Here is a 26,133-nt window from a genome sequence, read left to right as displayed (position 1 = left end):
ATAATTATTCTCTCGTATAATTTAGGATAATATATAAATAAATTGCATATATAAATATATTAACTTAATTAGTTTATGTCTCAATTATTATTATTAGAATAGAATTCAATTCCAACCAAACAAACGGAGCCTTAGAGATTTTGGTAGAGTTAGACTCTATATGATAACTCCACAGATATCTGCTCCACTCCGCAACTTCAGGTTCACCACGTGGAATTAAAGTTGCCTCTGAGGGGATGTTTGGCTAGCAGGTTGTCCCTAGCTCTAAAAGAACCATTTGCGACTCCTTCGACATTTTTCCCTTTGTTCCATTTTTGAAGGAAACGATTTGTGTACAAATAGTTTATGCATATGACATGTTATTAATTCGTATCTAGTTCTACACTAAAGCAATAGAAGTAGCAAAAGTATCATGAAATGTGTCCATGGTAACAAAGCTTGATTCTGGTGTTGACACTCTTGGTCACTTGTTCTCAGTTATTGTGAATCAAGAGCAAGACAACACATTTGTTATATATTAAAGACTTTCGTCCTTCGAAGCATTATTCCCTCTCGGGTATAATGAATCTTAGACGAAGGTCATAAAGGACAAGTCATCATCATTCACAGATATAAAAACATAATTGAAAGTGTTATATAATATCACATATTTAGTCCATAATAAATGTATTGATATTATCAAAATTTGTACTACATGGATACCTTCGGCTTGCTTGAAGGTAAAGGCGCGAGTGCGGTTACAATCCAGCGTGAACAGTAGGACGTAATGTTTATCTATTTATAGGCAATTGTACAACTTCGTACATTATTACATTTATACCCTTAACAATTACATACAATGTTTACAAATGTCACATGGATAGTGTTGTCATTTGTATTCAATAACTTGAACAACACCTTCTCCCTTCATTGCCTTCATGCTTCATCGTGACGAAGCTTCCTTCGTCATATTTCCATCGAGTTACGTCGAAGCTTTCCTGGTAACGAAGCTCCTGTAATACTTAATAGTATGCTAAAAACAAATAATTAGCCATGTTTTTGAGGACCTTCGGAAGACGAACGCCCCCAACAGTAGCCCCTCGCAATATTAGTTTGTTCCTTTGTAACAAATTCAAACTACAGAATGAACGAAGCCATTTAGCCGAAGGTTCGAAAAAACACCTTCCCTTCGCTAAAATAGCGAGACCTTTTGTATTGCGGGGCCCATCGTGCAGTGGTGCTCTGCGTATATATATGAGGGTTTACGTTGAAAATATTTTTCGTGCTTTCAAGCTTTGTGTTGGGTTTGTCGTTTTAGTTTTTTGATTCTGTGACCTCGATTACTTTGGAGTTTCGGCTTTTTGTTTCAATCGACGCTGAGATGGCCGAAGAGAAGAAAATCGTGGACCCCACACTAGCTGGTTTTTACGAAGCCATGGAGTGGTCCAATGTTGAGAAGATTACTAATGAAATTTTAGCTGGGTTTTCTGGAGATTCTAGTGACAGCGAGGATTTTGATATGGAGAGTGACAACGATGATGCCGAAGATCGGTCGTGGAGGCCAAGTCATGTTGTATTTGGAAAATCCACTGTTAAGAGAGGACAGATTGAAGCAATGAAGGGTAAATATTTATGTGATACAACTATAGTGAGGGCCGGAGGAGAGAATATTGTTCCTCTTCCTGAAGTTGATGAAGTGGTTGTTTACAAAGGTTTTATGAAGGCTAGCCTTCAGTTTCCTTTGAATAAAATACTGGTTGAAGTACTTAAAAGATTTGAGATATATATTTATCAACTCACCCCTGAAGCTTTGATCAAAATCGGGGTTTTCATCTGGGCAATGAACAGCCAGGGGTTGGAACCAGACGTCGACTGCTTCTGTAATGAACATGAATTATCTTATCAGACGAAGACAGTGGGGAAGGAACAATATCATAACAATTTTGGTTGCTACTCCTTTGTGTACCACTCTGATGCGAGACACCCTGTCCCCACGTTCCGGAAAAAATGGCCAGGATCTTGGATGAGGCAATGGTTTTATGTTAAGAATGATTTGGTTGAGAGGGAGGATGTAAAAGATATAATTCATCGTCCAATACGATCACGCTTCGGCATCCGAGGGCCCTTGATCGTGAATAGTGATAAAGCTCAAGCCTGTCTGGTAGCCTTCAACACAGTTACATTGGCACGAGAGACTTGATCCAAGAGCATATAGCTTTCAAAGTATGGCTCCTTGTTAATGAATGGGAGATGCCGAAGGAGACCACTGACAGCTCAAACGAAGGTGGTCTAGTTTATTTGAAATATATATACCACTACAGAAGTCAGTTCCGTGAGCCAAATGACAAATGGCTCGAGGCCATCGAGGCAACCACTGATGATTTGTTGGGGGCTTATACCAAAGCTGAAGATGAAGCCATGAATACTGCCTTCGGCGCCCATGGAAAGAAAAGGCTGAATAGAGTTTTTGATGTTATTGGCTTTGCTTATCCCGATTACTGCTTTCCGGCTTGGAAGCAAGGGGCGAAAAAGAGAATTACATCATCGACCCCCTCTACCACGCCGCAACCAAAGAAAATGAAAGTTGTAACTCACCGACCTAAGTCATATGTCTTGGAGAGGGCTGCTATACTGCCTGTTGCAGGGGTCTCAAAGACATAGGCTGTTGAGTCTGCTGAAGAAGTCTTCCCAACTTCGGAGGTAATACCCGCTGCAGCAGCCGAAGTTCCCACCATTCAGCTGGAGAAAACAGAACCAGAGAATTCTAAGACCGAACAGCAGCCAAAGCTGCGGAGTCCTCCAGCAATGCCAGAGTTGTCAAGGACAGCATCCATTCCAGCGGTGACTCCTAGGAAAGGGAGGAGGATGGCTAGCGTTCTAGACGCTGTTCTGAAACCTTTGAAGATGGCTACTCCTACTCCTACTAGGGTTTCCAAGGACAAAGTTGAAGAATTGGAAGAAGTTGTCGCTGCAAGTGCTGTTCCTGATTGCACTAAAGCCGGACCTTCGGGAACCAGGCCAACAGAGCAAATAAACAAGGTTCTGCCAGAGAAGTTATCACTGCCAATACCCGAAGCGGCGCCGACCGAAGATGTTGATTTTATTATCCATCACGCTTCGGGAAAACAACTGACACGGAGGCAAATTGCCGAGGCCCAACATTACGCTAAGGAACTAAAATATCATCGAGGATCTCTAGTATACAAAGGTGATGAAGAAAACGACTTTATATATAGTCTTCCTGACAGTAAGGAAATCGATGTCTACCGAGAGATGATGGACAAGATGGGTTATCCGAAGCTTGAGCTTGGGCTATCCTTAATGCCGAAGGACCATCTGACAGACAACTTAGCATACAATAATCTGAAGGTTTGTGCTTACTATCCCTCTCAATCCTTTGGTAATCATTTCAAGTATATTATTTGCTCGTTTTAATACACATTTCTTTTATTATTAGGGTTTTAGTTTAAGCAAAGCTTTAAAAGCTCAAAAGGATTGCAAAGATGGGAGTACGAAAATAGCCTTCGGGAATTTGCGCTCGGAGATTATAACTCTTTGGAATGAGGTGCTTGAAAAAGATAAAATCCTGCTTTCTTTGGTTGAAAGGTTAAAGGCAAGCGAAGCTAGCTTGGCCAAATTCTCCGAAGTGGACCAAAAAATTCTAAAATTTTGAGAAAGAAAAAGAAGCAGATGCAAAACGTATAACTGATCTAGAATATGCCTTATCTATTCAAGTTGGATTGAACAGATCTGAAGTAGCAGGATTGGAAAAGAAACTTGATGAAGTTACTGAAAATTTCAACGTGGAGCAATCGAAACGCAAGATATCCGACACCGAGTAGATGAGGGTTCAAAAAATTGTTGAAGAGCTTCGGCAAGTGAGGAGGAATGCTATAACATTGACATGGAGTGCTCAGACAAACTAAAAAATGCTTTTATTAGTGTTGGTGCATTCTCGGTTGAGCGGAATTTCATTCATGGTGACCCCGAGGGTGTACTCAAATGGATTGAGGGCGAAGTCGAAGCATTCGACGAAGTTCTCTCTGGCAGGGGGAATTTTTGTGCCTGCGTAGGCGCTCAGGGAGCTGTATCTTCACTTGAAATAGTTGGTTGTGACCATGCGAAGGTTATAATTCAACCAGACTTTTCAGTTTCGGTGACTGATATCAAGGAGCCATCAACCGAAGCTAGTGCCCTCAGTGGAAAATTCTATTCTGAAGTGTGGATGAATGACGACCGAGAGATGGCAGACAAAGCAATCAGGCGAAATGAAAAAGAGTCTCATCTTGCCTCAGAAGAAGCAAGAAAAGCTGAAGAGGCCGCTGGGCGCGAAAGATGTATAGGTGTATTTGTCATATTTTAGCTTCGTAAGTATGTTAGCTTCGTGCCTGACAAAAGCTTATATTTTGGTGTAGCTGAGTTGTCTCCTCCTCTAGTGCTATACAACCCTGATGGCGATCCAACCCTGAAGGGTACTCTCGATGAAATAAGAATAGCGAATGCAACAATTGATGAAGCTGTAAATAGACTTATAAACGAAGCTGCTGAGAGAGTCCTCAAGGAGGATGATTAGGCTATGTATAAAAACATATGCAGAATTTTGTATGTTGTTTTGTATGTATTAAACAATTACAAACTATGTGTCTCATGATGTAATATATTTCTTTGTGTAGCGTGAAATTTTCATACGTACCGTTTTTGAGCCAAAGGCAAAAAAACAGCTTCCCTTCTTTTCACGCTTCATAAAGAAAAAAAATCTTTTTTCCCCGAAGCGGCATTATCAAACTCGAAGGTCATACCATAGGTCTTGCATAAGAAATACTGTTGTTGAAGTAACAGTATTAGTCTCGAAGCCCTTGTTGTAGGTCTCGTATGAGGAATTCTTTACCATTTAATACCAACGGGTAAAGTTGCAACATCCTTTCAAAATTCTTTGTTAAAGAGACGCTTAGATTCGTAGGTTAACCATTGTTGACGAAGGAGCAATTTCCCTTCTTTTCCACTGTTTTGAATGATGCAGGATGATGAATGATGTGGTGTTATTATGCAGGATGATGCGATTATATGATGCAACAAAAATAAAAGGCACTTCGTAATAGGAAGACTCTGCATCCCCTTAGGAACAACTTTGGAGTCTCTTCACCTTTTACTTAGGTGGCATTTAAGCTATGCATCCCCGTAGGAATGACTTTGGAGCTTCTTCACCTTTTACTTAGGTGGTATTTTAGCTCTGCATCCCTGTAGGAACGACTTTGGAGCTAAGCTCTACATCCCCTTAGGAACGACTTTGGAGCGTCTTCACATTTTACTTAGGTGGTATTTTAACTCTCTGCATCCCCTTAGGAATGACTTTAGAGCTTTTTTCACCCTTACTGTTACACTCGATGGTGTAATCACAAATTTATTACAACATGTCGAAGGTTATACCTTCTCAAATTGTCTTTGAGGCAAGAACATGAAATCGAGAGAAATGAAAATTACAATAGGTGTATATGAAAGTTTTAACCCAACCCCTCTATGGCTTCAGTAAATGTGCCTCGATTCTGGAACAATGCTATTAACTGTCCGAGCTTCGGACTCTTCTCTTGCATCACGTTGTTGCTGAATTTGACGCTGCCCTTCAGGCTGTTGGTTGTGGGACGAAGTTGGAGCCATGACTAGTGGTTGTGGTAAGGCCCAAGCAGCTGGAGAGTGGCTTGCTGAAGCTACTGAAACTGTGGGATGTGAAAATGGCTGTTGATTGCCCACATACTCTAGAACATATGGGGAATAACATGAAGCAGTATGCAGGACTTGTTTTGGCTGATTTTGTCGTGCTTCGGCCTCAACTATCTCCTTTTGCTTCTGTATTGTAACTTGGCAGGTCCTAGTTGTGTGCCCCTTATCCTCTCCACAGAACAAACAGAACAGCCTTCTCGGTTGTGAGTTGAATCTTCCTCCAAAGCTTCATCCCCCTCTGCCTCTTAGGGCTGGTGGTCTGAAGGAGCTTTGCTGCATCCCGGTTGATTGGGAGCTATGTTGATGCCCTTGGGTGTGATTGCCTCTGTCTTCACCTGAGCTGGGATTGTGTATCGTCCTGACATGCCTTGGGTGGAGCCTTCCTCCGAAGCCCCTAGTCATCTCAGAATTTCTGTAAGCTTCTTCCCTTCTTTGCTGGAAGTCATTTTTGGCTCTGATGTACTCATCCATCTTCTGTAGAAGCTTCTCTAGGGTTTGTGGGGGCTTCCTAGCAAAATACTGCGCTATTGGTCCTGGACGAAGTCCCTTGATCATGGCTTCAATAACAATCTCATTTGGCACTGTTGGCGCCTGAGCTCTGAGACGTAGAAACCTTCAGACATACGCCTACAAAATACTCCTCGTGGTCATGTGTGCACTGGAATAGGGCTTGAGCAGTCACTGGCTTTGTCTGAAAGCCCTGAAAGCTGGTGACTAGCATATCCTTCAACTTCTGCCACGATGTGATTGTTCCCGGCCAAAGAGAAGAATACTAGGTTTGAGCAATACTCCTAACTGCCATGACGAAGGATTTCACCATGATAGCAGTGTTGCCACCATATGATGATATGGTTGCTTCGTAACTAATGAGAAACTGCTTTGGGTCCAAATGCCCGTCATACATGGGAAGTTGTGGTGGTTTGTACGAAGGTGACCATGGGGTAGCCTGTAATTCTGTAGCTTGGGAGGAAGCATCATCAAAAGAAATATTGTCATGATGAAAATCATCATATCATATGTCATCATAGCTTGGGCTTTCTTGGCGAAGCTCTCTCTGCTGTGGTTTACGCTCTTAGTCGTTGTCTTGTCTGATGTGACACATCTCTTCGGCTACTTCATCAATCTTCTTCTAGAGTTCAGCTAGCCAAATCATCTTCTCCCTTCTTCTCTCCACCTGTTGGTGGATAGCTTTTAGATCTCTGATTTCTTGGTCCAACTCTTCTTCCTATGGTGTTGGGCTAATGGCTTTCTTTTTCTGTCTTCGGGCCTCCCTTAGAAGGAGCCCCTCTTGATTGGTGTCCAGTGGTGCGAGGGCAGCCCCTGGCACTACTGCCTTCTTCGGCGGCATGGCGAAGATAGTTGTTCGAGCTCTTCTTGTCGAAGGTGGTCGTTCGAGTTCACCGGAGGTGGACGCCAATGTTGGTCACTTGTTCTCAAATATTATGAATCAAGAGCAAGGCAACACATTTGTTACATGTTATAGACTTTCGTCCCTCGAAGCATTATTCCCTCTCGGGTATAATGAATCTTAGACGAAGGTCATAAAGGACAAGTCCTCATCATTCACAGATATAAAAACATAATTGCAAGTGTTATATAATATCACATATTTACTCCATAATAAATGTATTGATGTTATCAAAATTTGTACTACATCGATACCTTCAGCTTGCTTCAAGGTAAAGGCACGAGTGCAATTACAATCCAGCGTGAATAGTACGAGGGTACTGTTCATCTATTTATAGGCAGTCGTACAGCTTTGTACATTATTACATTTATACCCTTAACAATTACATACAAGGTTTACAAATGTCACAGTGACAACGTTGTCATTTGTATTCAATAACTTGAACAACACCTTCTCCCTTCGTTGCCTTCCTGCTTCATCGTGACGAAGCTTGCTTCGTCGTATTTCCCTCGAGTTATATCGAAGCTTTCCTGGTAACGAAGCTCCTGTAATACTTAATAGTTTGCTAGAAACAAATAATTAGCCGTGTTTTGAGGACCTTCGGAAGACGAAGGCCCCCAACGGACCCATCAGAGGCATGCTGCGACACTGCATATTTGTTGTACCTTTCTAGGATAGTTGGAACAAAGTTTGGATCTCAATCGAAATTAGCAAAGTCTTCATCCTCACTTGCATGCTCACATTATGAAATTGTGAAGAACCATGGTTGCAGCAACAATTTTATTTTGTGTAAGCATAGAAAAACATGATATCTTATAGAGGATCTGTTATTTCATCTTCAATACCCCAAACGAGTACTCCATGACATTTTTGAATAGATGAGTGAACTCAGTTGAACTTCTCTTTTTGAGTATTTGGTTCTATACCTTGTTGCCACTCTGGTTAGTGATACCATTACCCCTTGTATAGAGCTAGATAATGCGACCGATTAGGATAGTCCGCATCCATAACATAGTAATTGCCTACATGCATATTACAAATAATAATAATAATATATACATCCTTGGTATTAGAAAGAACAATAGCATCCATGACATTAGAAAAATGTACCTAGAGGAGGACATGGGAAGGTACCCGCATCCGCTTCCATTGCATGGTATAATACACTTGGGTCATGCATTGCACCTGGTTGACCCACAGTTACATAAGTGAAGCGCATATCAATATTATAATAAACAACAAACACATTCCGAGTTGTCATTCCAATCTTACCAATATATCTCACTTGTTCTTCAAGAGAAAGAGTCACATAAAAATAAGTTCCATAAAGAGCACCTACGCAGTCCTTAAAGTGTGGATAAGCTATTTTATCGTTCTGAATCCTTTTGTGTACTATGCGAAAATTAGGATCCATTGGTCTCAAGTAATCCTCAGTCATTGCAATCACACATTCTAGAACTTCATGAAACTTTCTACCAATGGTTTCACCAGAGTGTTTAAACTTGTTCTGACATCTTCTATTGGATCCACAACCACCGCATATAAATAGAAAGATTGGAAGTATTTCATAAGTGTTCATGTGTTTTGATGGTTTCAGTCCATACCTCTCAAGCAACACATCATGAAGATCAAATAAAATATCCTTGCTCATACACAACATTGTGTGGCATTCACCTGGATTATATATTGAATCTATAAGCCACCCCATGCCACTGAGTTGTGAAGTCCTTGGTGGTGCTTTATCCATGTACATGTCAACATAAGTCTTAGCCAATTGAACCTTATCTCATCAGTAGGCAAGGTCATAAACATCTCCCTTTGCTCCTTCTTCATAAATAATTTAGAAGCAATGTAATTCTCATTGGTCTCATAGCCAGCACCACAAGCAATCACAAGCTCCATCACTCAGTCAATAGAAAATTTTCCTCATTTCTTGGGAACATATTCATTAGCAAAACTAGCCATGCTTGTGATTCCTTCTTTGATGAGGAGTGCATGTCTTGTCTGAGCTTTCTTTCCTTTTCCTTTGTCTTTTATTAGCCTAGCCATCCTCTTGCTAGTACCTAGGGATGGAGTGAAATCAAATTCAACATCTTCAGTTTCTTGAACTCAAACAATGGATGCATCATCTTGTGTCTCAAAAATAGATGCACCCCCTTGCATGTAACCATCAGCTAGGGTTGCAACAACATTTGCATCATGAGTTTTTTCAATATTTGCACCATGAGGTGACCAATGAACACCATGTGATGACTCCAAAGCACCGAGCCTACTCATGTTCATTTTGAAGTCCAAGCTTCTTGAACTTTCCACATCCTGTGATATCTTGAAATGTATAAGCACCATGAATAAATCAACAAAAACATCAATGAATAGCGATAACATATATCGGAAATATGATAGGGCACTTACCACTCTAGCTCTCTTCCACCAATCACCATCCATATCAATAGTGCCTTTCTCGTGATCCCGACTAGTCCATGTTTGTCTCCATTTAAGTTTCCTCCATACCTTGAAATTCTCCTTTAATTTGTCCCATTTATTCTTTAGTTGCAACCTAGTCACTACAAGACATGTCCTTTATCTGAACTTTGTCTCCACCTCAGCATACCCAACTGAATTTAGACAAGTGTTTGGTCGATCCCTCTCACAACTTGTTCGGCAAACAACTTACATACAATCCGAGTGTTGTCAATGTTCCAATCAATTTCGGGCATCTAGTGTAACTCACAGTTTAATTTCAGTAGGCATATAAAAACTAACAAGCACATTCACAACAATTATCAACTAAAAATCACATTCACAACATTTGCATTCTAATTCTAGTACAGAGAAAGTTGTATGCCTTGAAGCAAAGCAGATGACGGGGCAACAAGGATGGGTGGGGCACGAAGTTGGCTGCTGGCGTGCATGGCCGACGATGTCTACATGATCGGGGGCGCAAGGAGACATACGACGTTCTTCGATTATAGATCACGTGATTAAAAACTAAAAGCAACATGTTAATCTCGACCTTGCATCGAGGAACAAACTAGGAGATTAAACTACTAGTGGTATGATATGCCCAGTGACCAATCATGTTTTGTTTATGCACGCTGAAACCAACAGGCTATGGAAGACGACACTAGTTCCTAGAGATTTGGGGAGCTAGGCACTAGAAGACACTGCATGCCTAGGCATGGGCGTTGGAGCTCAACCAGGCAGAGGGAGGCGATACATGTGCACGTGGTGGGGGTGGCTCACATGCCGCGATGGGGGACAATGAACGTGCATGCCGTGGGGGCAACATGGAGCTATAGACCAACGAAGGGGACGACATACGACCGCACGGGGCACACAAGGGAGTAGCAATTGGGTGCAGCATGCAGTAGAAGATGGGTTCCCATGTATAAAGCTCAAGACATGTTTAGCGACCATTTTTAATGGCGTGGGGCCAATCCAGACCAAATCCTCGCCAAATTTCGAAGGAACCGCACATTTCTGACAAACACAACATCAGATGTCGGTTATGCGCATTATGTCGTTGTTTCAACTCAGAATACTGTTTTTTTTTTTTTGGAAAAGACAGTAAACATACTCATTGGGCACACCCATTATTAGATGCATATAGAAAAATCATGTAAACAAAAGAAAACAGTATTGACTCCAAATAAGGTCTGTTGAGTCAAGAAATAGGAAGTGACGACCATAGGAAGTGAAGGAGGACGTGTTTTGTTTGAAAATCGCCAGTTTTCGAATCAGGCTCTCCTGCTATGTGCTGCTGTCATGTCTTACGCACTGCTTGATGCTGCTAATAGCCGTATCTTTTCTCCCTTCCAGATTTCTGAACTTCCAGTACCGCGTACTATATCAGATAAAAAACAATAGTTGAGTGGCAGCGAGAGTGTTAGGCTAGGCGACATTACTATTTGCACCGCAGTTCGTGTCACTGCAAGAAAAATGGATAATCTTTAAAGGTTTTTAGGCCGTCGACCGAAATTATTAGCTTATTGTTATTGGCTAGCTAGATACCATCACGAATTTCGTGTCTTTTTCCAACAATGTGTGAGCTTTCGTGGCTCGTGGGCCAAAAAGACGAGGTGACGACGACCACGACGACGAATGCCCGTGCAACAACTTCCCTAGACAAAACCTGGAAGATCTGACATTGTCATTGTCCAAAGTATACTTCCAGGCTGCCCACGAAGACACGCGGTCAGCTGTGGCGGTACGTACCTGCTGGAAGCTGGAGAATCTTCACATGTTGGTCAGCACTCAGCAGTGCAGGAGCTGGACGGGCCGGCCGAGCCGGAGCTGCGAGGGCTCCTGCTGCAGACAGAGACTAGGGCTGGAAAAAAAGCTCGAGGCTCGCGAGCCGGCTCGGGCTCGATCAGGCTCGGCTCGGCTCGGTGAGGCTCGCGAGCCTAAACGAGCCCGAGCCGAGCCTAATTCCATGGCTCGCTACACTAACGAGCCGAGCCGAGCCGGCTCGGTGAGGCTCGCGAGCCGGCTCGAGGCTCGGTCCAAACTTTTGCAGCTATCACCTGTCAGTTGTCAGTTTGTTTATTAGTGTCCAGTTATCTAGATCCAGTGACCAATGTGTTGTTTTGGTCACAACTCACAAGGAACTAGAGTGCAGGGACATAATTTTTTATTATATGGAACATATTGTGCTTCAAATTTAAGCTAATGACCGTAATTATTGTTGTTGAGTACTTGAGTGTACAGGCTCACGAGCCGAGCCGAGCCGGCTCGCGAGCCTATATCGAGCCGAGCCGAGCCTCATCATCGAGCTCGCGAAATGACCGAGCCGAGCCTGGCTCGGCTCGCTATTCCACCGAGCCTCACCGAGCCGAGCCGAGCCTGGCTCGGCTCGGCTCGTTTCCAGCCCTAACAGAGACAGCAGACTGCAGCAGCAGAGTCACAGTCCAAGGTCAAGGGGACGACTAATATGCGATCTCGTCTACTATGCAATCGTGCAAACAAGTCATCTCATTCCTCGGATCGACATCCAACGCTAGCAGAATGTTTTGCAATTACACGCTCCCACATTCCGCGCACACCATACTTGCAGCCGAGAGCCGAGTCCCTAGCGCTCCCATACTCAATCGAGCCGATTCCACTAGCTAGCCGCCCTCCTCGTCGCGTCCTGCACCAGCATCGTGCAGCAAGTGGCATGCTCCAGGGCGCCGTGCTCGAGGCAACCATGCTACAGGCCTTCGGTCCTCAGGGTTGAAGGGTAAGGCAACAGGGGGCGTCTGCTTTTCCAGTTAGCAGACAGGATATGCAGCATTTCCAACTAGTGCTGTTTCCGTTTAGCAATCAGGCTTCGCACCTGTTGATTCAGTTTAGGCATCAGGTTTTGGAGGAAATAATGAATTTGTTAAACCAAATGAAATTGATGATCTGAACTGAAATGTTCATGATCTCAACCATCTGTTTAGTTCAAGCCAAAACTGTGTACACACTGAACTGAAATATGCTTGATCTGAGATTGTTGTCAAACCACACAGTATTCATACATTGCGACGGCTCACAACAATATCCATGTAAACTATCCACAAAAAAGATCTCAAGATTTTATATTGATTGTCTCCGCTCTTCGCATAATTTTTTTTATTTGACTAACTGATGTTGTTGTTTACTCCATCTAATATGTCTTGGTACAACACAGCTAACGAAGGGAACGATTAGAAAATAATTCACAACGACTGACTGAACGAACAGAGATTATAGAATAACATAATTTCATCATACATAAACCAAATAAGAGAAAGTTTATGAGCTCAAGCATACAAATTATGGTACTTCGTAACAATTACTAACATTTAACACCAACAAATAACTTTTCCTTTTACTGTTAGCGTGACAAATCATTGCTGCTCCATCCAATTCAGCAACATAACATCATGGAGTCCATTGCGCCAGTGTGGTCTCAGAAATGACCTAATGTATGCAAGAGCCAAGAACACAAGGGACGAGCACCCTGTGGTAGTGCCCGCATGGATCTCCAAATCCTAACACATATTTTGCAGGATCCATGAGCCATCATCAGAAGAACACAAAACATGTGCAGACAATAAATAAAGTATTAACACACCCAAATTATGTTCAGTCCTTAGCACAACAAAAAACTAACACCCAAAACAACACAATAATTTTTCAATGACAGAAGGATGGGTGACAGGTACATAGAAGTGGTACAAGTATACCGAGTCGACACCATGGTAAGGGAAATGTCATGTAGACAAGCGATGCCGAGTCATCGAACGGGTGCCATAGGCAACAAATCAGTGACCCCCATCCCTCGCCTCCCCCACTTCCATGGTTTCGTAGAGTAGGATGGGAAGGGAAAAAGCGGGCATACCTGTTCATTGTCGGAGAAGGACACGATGAAGACCTGAGCATCTAGAGACGATAGCATACCGCTAGATACATATAGGGAGAGAGCACGCAAGCGGAGAAAGAAGCCCAGCCGGAGCAGCTCCAAACCGAGAGGCACCCGCACCAGGCTTCAGTCCGAGAAGGGCGAGAGAATATGAGTGCCTTCCTAGCCCTGGACCCGTCGAGGCAACACAACACCACCACCAACTCCGTAGCATATGCTGACTCCTGGCACGCTACAGGTCTTGCTTGTCCAATATCTCATACCTAGATTCCTCATTGCTAAGATAACCTAAGTGTGGGAAGTGCCACCATGTCCTCCTCAGCGACTTAGCGTGTGGACGACGCGTGGCGATGCGCACGCGCGACAGGCGAGGAAAAATAAATAGGTGATGCGTTTAAACTAAATAAGTATTAATTTGCAAGCATCTGAATCAGCGCGACCACATTAGTTGGTATTTATAAGAGAGTAAATTAAAACTATATATTGGTTTTACTTAGAATATCGTTTATAATTATCGAACAATTAATTAATTAATTAAAACTTGTGGCATAACAAAATGACTTTACTAATATGAAATCGACGTTGTTACGAAGTTGACGTGACTGAAACGAGTCGAAAAGGGTTTGTGACACATTATATATTAAATAACAAACAATTCGCGTCAAATAAACGACGCGACATACGAATACTACTAAATTGTGTCGTTTTTATAATAAACAAATATTAACTATAACAAAGAAGTCGACATAATCACGCTAACAAGTATCTACAAACGTATAATTAAAATTATAAATTAGATTCGATTGAATTGTTATTTTAATAACCGACAACTAAACAATTAATCAATGATTTAACATGAATGAAATAGCAAAATGATTTTATTAAAGCGCGTAAATGATTTACGCGAACGACGATGCGAGCTAACAACATGCGAAAAAGCACGCACGCAACAGTACGCGCAAAACAGTAAGCACGACGACACGCGAATAGCACGTGCGACACGCACGAACGACGCGCGGGCAGCACGACGACATGCGCAAGCAGCACGCTCGACATCGGGCATGACACGGAGGCGAGGCCCTGGAGCTGGTAGACGTTTGTGCACAGGGGGTAGACGAGGGTAGTCAGGGGAAGACGGTCTCACCTTTGCGATAAACGACGACGACGTGGAGGCAGCACGACTCCTAGCTCGACACGGTGAGAAGGCGAAGGTGTTGGTGAACTCTAGGAGTGCGACGCGACGGTGGCGAACGCGACGCAGCACTATGACGCGACAACGAGGGCGATGCTCGGTGGCACGGGTGCGTCGACGAGACGGACACGCACACGACGAGGGCGCTGCTGCGCTGGGTTGTCGTGCCTAGAGGGGAGGACAGGGGGCTGGGCGCCATGGCCGCGCTGCCGCGGCTGGCTGGCTGGCCGCCGCCGCCGCGAGCAGGAGCCACGCCGGCCGGGAACAACTGGAAGGGGAGTCGCGCCTGGCGGGTGCGCGGCAAGGGAAAGGGCGAGATGAGAGAGGGATGGGGAAGTGGAGTAAGGCAGTCGTGGGGGCAAGATAAACGCTGTGTGCGGTTTGGGGAAGAGGAACAGGGCTCCGGCGGCGCCTGGGAGCACCCATGCATGCGTGCGTGGGCTGCATGCACGCTGGGGCGGGGGGGGGGGGGGGGATGTGCTGGAGGCGCTGCGTGTGCCGGCCGGGTGGGCTAGCAGGAGGGGAAGGGGGTGTGGTCTAGACTGGGCCGCACGAGGGGGAAGCGGGGTGGGCCTCGGCTGCTGGGCGGGCATGTGGCCAAGTTGGGCCAGGCGCGGGGGGGAGCAGACTCGCGAGCGGGCCGATGCTGGGCTGGCGCGCGCGGGAGGATCAGGCGAGCGCGGGCGCGCTGGACTGTGGGGTGCGGGGCAGGCCGAGGGGGAGATGTTCTGGTGGGATGGGGAGGGGCACGGCGTAGGCCGCCGGGGAAGATTGGGGATGGGCTGGCCTTTTTATTTTCTCTTTTTTTGTTTTTTATTTTCTATTTTAGTCTATTTTCTTTTGAATTCAACTTCAAACACAAATTTGAGGATTACTTGAATGCACAACTAGAATAAATCAACATACAAAAAGAAAAGATGATCCAGCATAAATATATTTTAAACCCACGATTCAAAAATTATCTAACAAACCTTAATCACCATATAAACCATATATCTTAGAAATCATAACTAATAGCAATGTGTTCACCACCATAAACTAATTAATCCAAACCTTAAGGAACCATACTACACAATATATATATCGAATGATTAAATAGCAAATGAATCGATGAGAAACCATACCCTGGACTTCAAGCTATATGGACCGAATCGAAGTTTTCAACCTCGAATACCAAGATTGGAGCAGCTCTCGTCGGTATGGATGAAGAGGGAAACGAGGTGGAGAAATGGTCGTGCGTAGCTCTCGACCAGGGAAAGGGAGATTTATAATATAGCCTAGCTCGACGTTGTGATCTGTGGCACCGAGCTTGACGCTAAAATCCGTGGCGCTGAGTTAGGTGCCACGTGAGCGCCAGCTCGGCCCGCGCGCGCCAGCAAGGTCGGCACCTCGGTGCCATGGGCTGTGGTGCAGAGAAGTGTTACCTTGACGCCACGGCCCATGGCACGAGCAAAGGGTCCGAAACCGGGAATAGTTCCCCAGGGGGCTAAATATGAATGTTTTCGATAAAGGGCTAAAATGAAAAAAAATCGGACAGGTGATGCAATGCCAATTGGAAGAAGAATGTGCTCGTGTTGCTAAATGCCTTCCACCAAGTGAAGCTGGTTTGCTTGATTGGCCTGTTAATCTGATGGCTGATGTAGTCCAAGAAGAACATGTAAACAAGATGAATGCGCAATATTGCTATGGCTTTTGCACCAAATATGACTCAGGTAATATACTGTGCTAATGGCCTAGCAAATAACAATATATCTCACTCGCCACTTCAAAGATAACTGAACTGGTTAGGCATGCTAATTATAGGCCATCAACCATGCAGATGGCAGATCCATTGACTGCACTGATGTATGTTGTGCAAGTGATGAATTTTCTGAAGATGTTAATACAAAGAACCCTCAAGAATAGAGAAGAGTCCAGTCTGGAGGATGTTTTGCTGCCCCAGAAGGACCCATCTGATGAAAACGGCCATCAGAAACCCAGGTGACAGACACTTGATTCTCTCCTTGACGAAGGATCCAGGCATCCCTATTTCGTCGAGGATGAGCCTCTCCTGAACAGTCCTACACACAGTAATGAGGATAAATCTAATGAAACTAATGTCACTGAAGGAGCTACTATTGGTTTCACTGTCAAGACAAGTTTGGAGAGCTCCACTAGTTGCTCACAACCTGCACCTGCTGACGCTGCTACTGATGATGCTTCCAGCACAACTACAAATTCTCTTCAAGGGAAGGGAAGCCAAAACCTGAATTGTTGGAGGACAGGAAAAGGTAAGGATCATTCTGCAACGCGTGCCACACCTCCAGCTAAAAAATAAGAGGTGACAGCATTGTGAGGCAGATAAATTTCAAGGTTGAACGGATTGAAGCATGGAGATGAAACCAAATGACGTTTCCATTGTTGTTGTGCACTAGATGCCTAACCCGATGTTTCCTGAAAATAGGAACCCAGACTGCTTGGTTGCAGATTTCACATGTTCTCTGTGTTTATCATTTCTTGATGTATATCATGGTCATGGTATTCTGAGAATCATTCTTCCTGACATCGCTAACTTTTGTATCTTTCTTACGGTTTCTTGTTTGGGATGAATGAAAGATATTGATGCTTTCTTTTGTACATAAGTCTCTTGAATGCTTAAATTATGAACTGCCAAAGTTCAGGTACGACTTGTGATGTGCTTGTTTATTGCTTATTAGCACCTTATTCTGCAGCCCTTTCAAAATTTCGGATTGATCAGCTGACATTGATCACTCTTGTATTTTACTTTTGGAAAGTTTAAAGCTTTTTTGGTCCCTTTCTCTCAGTGCTCTCCTTGCAAAGATATCTCGGCGGGATCAAATATATGACGAGGTTGCCTGACATTGTGATCGTCCTTGATCAGCAAAAAGAGTATATAGCTCTTCAGGAATGTGCCATTTTGGGGATTCCTACTATTTCTTTAGTCGATACAAATTGTGACCCAGATCTTGCGAATATATCGATTCCTGCCAACGATGACACTATGACTTCAATTCGATTAATTCTTAACAAATTAGTATTTGCAATTTCTGCTGAGTTGCTTATCCTTTTGGACAGTATAATTTTCCTATGCTGGACTGTCTGCAACTGAGCTCTCAAGCAGCATATCCATGCCGTCTTTCATTGCACAATGCAGCTTTATTCTACCTCCTCTCCTTCATTCTTTTTTCGATCACAGGCTTACAGAATCTGTGCAAAGGTTTTCCAGCTCTCTCGTGACAAATACAGCGTGAAACCACCCAATTGCTATTTCATCCAGGCTTTTAGGCCTACTCATCAATGAAAACCCAGGCAATCAAGGATGATTTTGAGTTACCTTGATTTCTGCCTGTTCAGGAAGCAGTGGACCCAAATGCTCCCCTTGTTGGTGTGGCTGTCATCCTTTATTCCCTGTCGGTATTTGGAAGCTCTGTATTCCAGCCTGAAGATCACACCAGCTTCATTTTATGTGAGGAGTACAGCGGCAGTAGGCAAAAATCTTTTTGTGCAGTCATTGGTTGGTTCTAGCACCACTTGAAATCGGAATCTGATCTTGGCAGACAGATTGGTGTGCAGACCTTATCGGAATTACCGTCTTCAGCTGCATAATTTACGCACGGCAGACAAATGGCATCGCAAGATCACAGCTATGAGGACAGGTCAATTTCTGTCCCAGAATACTCACGCAAAGACTTGATGGTGCGCATTACAAAGGTATAGATCATTCGTGTATGCAAGTTAGTGGTCATATTCTGATATCCAAAACGCCCACTGATTGGTGCTTGCTCTAGAGCGACGGTGATGAAGAAAAGGCTGAATGTTTTTTTTTTCTTCTTTTCATTGCACCAGGTAGCTTTATCTACTGTACCCTCCATTGGTTTTCCTTGAAGTTGATCAGATCTGCGGTAAGATTTTTGGCTTTCAGAAAGAAGAATATACGTTGTAAACGGGCAAAAACGACGTCAAGCGCCCCTTCTCATTGAGACAATGAAACAGCATGGGGGAAAAAAAGAGGGAGGTCTGCCCACGCTCCATGATTGTTGAGGTATATATAGATCTGACGAATTCCTCTCTCTTTTCAGTGGTGTGCTGACTTTCACATGCTTTGTTCCTTGTCTGTTTTGGAAGCCTCCTCATTACCTCATCTAGATAACATTGACATTGGCCTTATTATCCTTTTTCCATAAACATATGGAGTTCATGATTATATACATAAGTATTTTCTGTGATGTGTATTTTTGTTTCTTTTGTTCTTATAAACTCTCCTTTTTTATATATATAAATATTCATCAGTAGGGGCCTGTTACATGAGAAGGAAGCATTCTCAGTGACGAAGGCCTGTCCGGAGAAAATCATCACTGTTAATAGGCTTTAGCACCACTTGAAATCAGAATCAAGTTTTGGCAAACAGATTGGTATCGGAATTTCCGTCCTGGGTTTATATTATAATTTGCTCAGTCGATCGCAAAAGCTACTGCAAAAGATCGCCGTCACCGCTATAAGGGCAGGTCAACTTCTGTTACGGAATCAGAACACTGAGGCAATTAATCACTCGTGCAAAGTACATTCTCGAGTTGAAAGACTACCCTCCACTTGTTAAAACTGAAGCCATATATGTATGTAGATTCCAATTCCACAGCCACAGAAAGCCCTGCATATTTCTCCACCGCTCCTTTTTTTTCTCTCTCTCTCTCTCCTAGTAGTATATATATACACACACATAAATACATGTTTCTCTCAGGCTCACAAAGTCACTCAGTTGAGAGAAATACAAACATCTGAGTCTAGCTCCTGACAGTCACAGACCTCAAAACTGTTCTGCACATCCTTCAGCTCCTTTCTTTTGCAGTTGCAGACTTGCAGGTAAGCAAGCAGAACAGAGTGGCATGGCACATCTCTCAAGTCCCAACTGACTGCCTGCCATGGTAGTGTAGTGTCTGAGTTCTGAACAGAGCAGGCGCAGGAGAAGTGAAACATTTGTTCACTTGTGCAGCCCAGGTGCATGTTGTCCAGAGATAAGCAGGTGATGGCTGCGCCGATGGCCGCGGCGGACGGCGGGCTGAGGCGGCTGTTCGAGAAGCCGCTGCCGGAGAACCCGACGCTGCTGGAGGCGCTCTCGGCGTGGAACCGCAACGTGCACCACCCCAGCAGCAAGCCCATCGACACGGCGTCCTTCACGGAGATCTTCGGCGAGCTCCACTTCCAGGAGAAGCAGCAGCCCGACCGAGGCGCCCTCCTGCCGCCGTCGCCGTCGCCCCCGCCGACGCCGCTCCCTCCTTCCCGCACGCTGTCGTGGCTCGACATCGCGGCCGAGGCCGAGAAGAGCAAGGACGACTCGTCGCTGGACGCGCTGCTGAGGCCCAAGCCAGCGACCACCGTGGCCACGGTGAAGAGGAGCGCGAGCTTCTGCACCAAGAAGGGCTCCTCCGCGTCGCTGCTGCTCTGCACCGAGGGGCTCGGCTCCGAGAGCACCGTGGACGCTGACGACATGTTCAAGGACGGCGACGCCGAGGCCGAGGCCGAGGCCGCCGCCGCCGCGCTCAAGGGCACGGACACGGCGGACGGCAGCGACGCCGAGGAGGCGGTGAAGGAGGAGAGGCAGCCAAAGACGTTCCCGCCGCCGATACCGTCCATCGGGCGCGGCGGCAAGCCGTACGTGTGCTTCCGGTCGTTCCGGGAGGACGGCCGGTTCGTGCTGCTGGAGGTGGTGATCCCCGGGAAGGAGCTCCTGCAGGCCACGCGCGAGGGCGGCCGGCTCAGGCTGCAGTTCGCCAACGCTGCCGCAGCAGCCGCAGGTGGTGTGGGTGTCGTCGACGAGGCGGTGCACGGAGGTGACGACGATGGCGACCCCCGTGGCAAGAACGCATGCATAGACGACGACGACCACGATGACGAGCGCTAGGTGATCGTCGGGGTTCGTTGATGTACTTGGCATACTTTATCACGATCGATAATTGTCCTACTACTACTGCTACGGATGATGATGATGCAATGGTGAATCATGCTGATGAGAAGCATCGGCTAACTAATTAATTAATGTTTCTAAAGTGTTTTTCAGAAAGTGATCTGAAAAGCGTTGTGCTCGTCCTATTCAGTCATAAATTCAGATTCCACCTTTCTTGATGCTCGATATATTTTTTCTATAAAAACGATTCTTGATCCTACAGTGATCTGTATGGCACAGCTGATCCGTCGCTTCAAACGGCGAATCGGTCGAACATCTCTTTCCGCTGCATCTTCACGCATACATTGGACTGTAATTCCTGCACCAACCAATAGAGATTGATTTGCTAGGTTGGAGTTGTGTGAAAAGGCAGGGCCACTCCAGCAGGGAAAGCCCCGTGATTGGTTACCACGTGACAAATTTGGGCGACCAAATCGGCCGCCCAGGGGCCACAAAATGGAACCACGCATTTGCGTTTGCGCCTAGCTCATCTCAATGTAAGTATAACTTTTATATTTGACTGTACGTAAGACGGCTCACAACAATATACACGTAAACTACCTATCAAAAATATCTCAAGATTTTATATTGATTGTCTTCACCTTTCATATAATATTTTTTATTTGACTAACTGATGTTGTTGTTTAATTACTTTATCTAATATGTATTGGTATAACACGGTCAATGAAGGGAGCGATTGTAAGAGAGTTCACAAAAATTGACTGAACGAACAGAGAGATTATAAAATGACATAATTCCATCATACAGAGACCAAATAAGAGCAAGTTTGTGAGCTCAAGTTTCTAAAATAAGTCACATGAACTCAAATTTATAAAAAAGATAGATCAAAATATGGAGTGGTTGCTAAAGTCAGGCATCAATAAAACTTTGATGCGCTCCATACAAATTATGATACTTTGTAGCAATTACTAACGTTTAAAACCAACAAATAACCTTTCATTTTATTGTTAGTGTGAGAAATCATTGCTGCTACATCCAATTCAGCAACCTCAAACATCATGGAGTCCATTGCGCAAATGTGGTCTCAGAAACAACTTAATGCATGTAAGAGCCAAGAACACAAGGGATGAACACCCTGTGGCAGTGCCTGTATGGATCTCCAAATCCTAACACATATTTTTGTAGGATCCATGAGCCATCATCAGAAGAACACAAACCACATGTAGACAATAAATAAAGTATTAACACACCAAAATTATGTTTAGTCCTTAGCACAACAAATAACTAAAACCCAAAACAACAATGGAATAACACAATAATTTTTGCAATGGCAGAAAATGAGTGACAGGTACATAGAAGTGATAGAAGCATAACGAGTCGACACCGTGGTAAGGGAAAGGCCATGTAAACAAGTGATGCCGAGCCATCAAATGGATAACATAAGCAGCAAATCAGGGACCCCCATCCCTCACCTCTCCCACTTCCAAGGTTTCATAGAGCAGGAAGAGAAGGGAAGGGAAGAGTGGGGCATACATGTTTGTTGTCGGAGAAGGACACGATGAAGACCTAGGCATCTAGAGGTGACATAGGTAGTATATCGCTAGGTACATATAGGGAGAGAGCACACATGTGGAGAAAGAAGCCTAACCGGAGCAGCTCCAAACCGAGAGGCACCAGCACTAGGCGTCAGTCCGAGAAGGGCGAGAGAATGTGAATGCCTTCCCAGCCCTGGACTCGCCGAGGCGACACAACACCACCACCAGCTCTGTAGCATATGTCGACTGTTGCCGCGCTATGGGCCTTGGTTGTCCAATATCTCAGACCAGGACTCCTCATCGTCAAGATAACCTAAGAGTGGCAAGTGTCACTGTGTCCTCCTCGGTGGCACGCACGGAGAAAGGTCAGGAGCAAGACTGACTCGCCCGTAACCGCGTCGACGAGCATCGGTCGGCTCGCGGCTACGACCGTGGGCGGGGGCAGCAGGTTGGGGAGGAAGAACAGGGCCAAGGCCAGAAAGACGAATGGGACGTCCGACGACGACGAAAACGATGGTGTGCGGGTCGGTGTCGGTCACCTAGACCGAGTGAGCTTTCTCCTTAATCAAACAGGTCACTTAGACCCCACAAGGACCACCACACACTTGGTGTCTCTTGCCTTGATTACAAGTCACTTAGGGAACAAGAATGAGGAAGAATAAAGCGATCCAAGAAACAAGAGCTCAAAAAAACACGAACAAACAAGAGCTCAAAAAACATGAACAAATATCTTGAGGAGGAAGGCATCAAGCATGAGTTCTCCGCTCCCTACACACCACAACAAAATGGTGTAGTAGAGAGGAAGAACAAGACGCTCATCAACATGGCGAGAACTATGTTTGGGGAATACAAGACACATGAGCGGTTTTGGTCGGAAGCTATAAATACAGCTTGTCATGCCATAAACCGGTTCTATCTTCATCGCCTCCTAAAGAAGATGTCCTATGAACTCTTAACTGGTAACAAACCCAATGTTTCTTACTTTCGTGTATTTGGGAGCAAATGCTACATCTTGGTAAAGAAAGGTAGACATTTAAAATTTGCTCCCAAAGCTGTAGAAGGGTTTTTACTAGGTTATGAGTCAAATACAAAGACATATAGGGTCTTCAACAAATCATCGGGTTTAGTTGAAGTCTCTAGTGATGTTGTATTTGATGAGACTAATGGCTCTCCAAGAGAGCAAGATGATGTAGATGAAGATGAGGTTCCAACGGTCGCAATGCAAACTATGGCAATAGGTGATGTGTGGCCGTAGGAACAACAAGATCAAGATCAAGATCAACCATCTTCCTCAACACTGGTGCATCCCCCAACTCAAGATGAGGAACAGGTACCTCAAGATGAAGGCATGAATAAAGGGGAGCACATGAAGAAAAGGATAAAGAGGAAGAAGCACCACAAGCACATCCAACTCAAGTCTGGGCGACAATCCTAAGGAATCATCCAGTGGATCAGATTCTTGGTGATATCAATAAGGGAGTAACTACTCGCTCACGTTTAGCTAACTTTTGTGAGCATTACTCGTTTGTTTCTTCTATTGAGCCTTTTAGGGTAGAAGAAGCCTTGCAGGATCCATACAAGGTGTTGTCCATGTAGGAAGAGCTCAATAACTTCAATAGAAATGAAATATGGAGTCTGGTGCCATGTCCGAAACAAAATGTTGTGGGAAACAAGTGGGTGTTTCGCAACAAGCAAGATGAGCACGGGGTGGTGACAAGAAACAAGGCTCGACTTGTGGAAAAAGGTTATGCCCAAGTCGCAGGTTTGAATTTTGAGGAGACTTTTGCTCCTGTAGCTAGGCTCGAATAAATACACATATTATTGGCCTATGCTGCTCACCACTCGTTTAAGTTGCTTCAAATGGATGTGAAGAGCGCCTTCCTTAATGGACCAATCAAGGAGGAAGTATACATGGAACAACCCCCTGGCTTCGAGGATGATAGGTATCCCGACCATGTCTACAGGCTCTCTAAGGCGCTCTATGGACTTAAGCAAGACCCAAGAACATGGTATGAATGCCTTAGAGATTTTTTTATTTCTAATGCTTTCAAGGTTAGGAAAGCTGATCCTACTCTCTTTACTAAGACTTGTAATGGTGATTTGTTTGTATGCCAAATCTATGTCGATGACATAATATTTGGTTCTACTAATCAAAAGTCTTGTGAGGAGTTTAGCACGATAATGATGCATAAATTCGAGATGTCTATGATGGGCGAATTGAACTACTTCCTTGGATTCCAAGTGAAGCAAATCAAGGAGGGAACCTTCATCTCTCAAACAAAGTACACTCAAGACCTACTCAAGAGGTTAGGGATGAAGGATGCAAAGCCCGCCAAGACACCGATGGGAACGGACGGACACTTGGACCTCAACAAAGGAGGTAAGTTCGTTGATCAAAAGACATACCGGTCTATGATAGGTTCCTTACTTTATCTTTGTGCTAGTAGGTCGAATATTATGCTTAGCGTATGCATGTGTGCTAGATTTCAATCCGACCCCAAGGAATGTCATCTTGTGGCCGTGAAGCGAATTCTTAGATAATTAGTTTCTACGCCTTGCTTCGGGATCTGGTGTCCAAAGGGGTCTACCTTTGACTTAATTGGATATTCAGATTCTGACTATGTCGGGTGCAAGGTTGATAGGAAGAGCATATCAGGGACTTGTCGGTTTCTAGGAAGGTCCCTGGTGTTCTGGAGCTCTAAGAAACAAACATCCGTTGCTGAAAGGGAAATAGCCTCAACTTTTCTTATAATCGATTTTGGTGTTTTACAACCATCACAAACCTTGTGGACTAATCAGTTTGCCTAGTCGATCATTTCTCAGGTGCATAAGTTCATCTACAACTATTATAAATTGACTGTCCGGACAAGAGAAGTTTTTTGTAAAACACCTAAGCGCGGACTGTCCGGGCCCTTGCGGCGGACTGTCCGTGACATCAGGATGACCCTCGGACAGGAACACTGCAAAAACACAAGTTTACACTACGTACCGTCCGATGGAGAAGCGAGCACCATCCGAGACCAAGCGCGGACCGTCTAGTCAGTGAAAAACTAGAAAAACCCGAAGGTGACGGGTTCAGTAAAATGTATTTTTAATGTCCTCGCGGACCGTCCAGGGTGCACGACCGAATCGTCCGCGACTGCTTTATCTGACATCTGACGACGCATTAAATGCTCTATAGCCGTTGATATAGTCGTTACTGCTGACCATTGCGATTTCAGCCGTTGATGTGCAGGGGCGGACCGTCCGGACCAGGGGCGCGTACCATCCGCGGTCGGCAGAAATGAAGCAACGGCTAGGAAGTGGTTGGTGGCTATAAATACAACCCCAACCACCTCCATTCACTTCATCCAAGCACTCCACTCCTTCACATTCAATACAAGAGCTAGCAATCCACTCCAAGACACACTCTAAGCTTTCAACCTCTTAAAGTTTCACAATTTAGACAAGTGATCATTAGTGATTTGAGAGAGTGACCCATGTGTTATTTGTCGCTCTTGTTGCTTGGTTGTTCGCAATCGTGCTTTCTTCATCTCTTTCTCAACCTTCTAAGTGAATTGTAAAGCAAGCAAGAGACACCTAAATTGTGTGGTGATCCTTGCGGGGTCTTAGTGACATGTGAGATTAAGAAGAAGCACTCAACCGGTCTAAGTGACCGATTGAGAGAGGGAAAGGGTTGAAATAGACCCGACCTTTGTCGCCTCCTCAACGGGGACTAGGTTCTTTGGAACCGAACCTCGGTAAAACAAATCATCGTGTCTACTCACTTTGATTCTCGTTTGATTTGTTTGCCCTCTTTCCTCTCTGTAACATTTCCTTGCTAGTATTAATTTGAGCTTGCTCCCATACGTCATCCGCACTCTTTGAGCAACTCCTTGCAAGAGAAATAATCTTTCGGAATTGAATTTAATTCTAACGCTAACCTCGACCTTTAGTGTGTGTTTAAGTTTATAAATTTCAGGTTTCGCCTATTCACCCCCCTCTAGGCGACTATCAGTTGCCCTATCCACCGCTGAGGCCAAGTATGTTGCC

At 44.6% G+C, this 26,133-nt stretch overlaps 1 protein-coding gene and 2 pseudogenes across 3 annotated transcripts; 2 read left to right on the top strand and 1 right to left on the bottom strand.

Annotated features, from left to right (window-relative positions):
* Positions 1 to 8,797: 8,797 nt before the first annotated feature.
* LOC103648971 (uncharacterized) lies at positions 8,798 to 9,822 on the bottom strand (annotated as a pseudogene).
* A 6,382-nt stretch (positions 9,823 to 16,204) lies between these two features.
* Positions 16,205 to 17,043, top strand: LOC103647076 (rho GTPase-activating protein 1-like; annotated as a pseudogene).
* A 2,364-nt stretch (positions 17,044 to 19,407) lies between these two features.
* LOC100274630 (uncharacterized) lies at positions 19,408 to 20,825 on the top strand. Of its 3 annotated transcripts, none has more exons than NM_001374108.1 (2): positions 19,408 to 19,524; positions 19,655 to 20,825. In NM_001374108.1, exon 2 carries the CDS (start codon positions 19,664 to 19,666, stop codon positions 20,561 to 20,563), a length of 900 nt encoding a protein of 299 aa, NP_001361037.1. In that variant the 5' UTR covers positions 19,408 to 19,524; positions 19,655 to 19,663; the 3' UTR covers positions 20,564 to 20,825. The 3 variants fall into 3 exon arrangements, with proteins under 3 accessions (NP_001361037.1, NP_001361036.1, NP_001361035.1); NM_001374107.1 differs by having other exon boundaries at positions 19,501 to 19,586; NM_001374106.1 differs by having other exon boundaries at positions 19,503 to 20,825.
* Positions 20,826 to 26,133: the final 5,308 nt, after the last annotated feature.

The sequence above is a fragment of the Zea mays genome, chromosome 2, assembly GCF_902167145.1.
Source record: "Zea mays cultivar B73 chromosome 2, Zm-B73-REFERENCE-NAM-5.0, whole genome shotgun sequence".
Taxonomy (NCBI): Eukaryota; Viridiplantae; Streptophyta; class Magnoliopsida; order Poales; family Poaceae; genus Zea; species Zea mays.
This window is presented reverse-complemented; position numbering and strand designations above follow the sequence as displayed.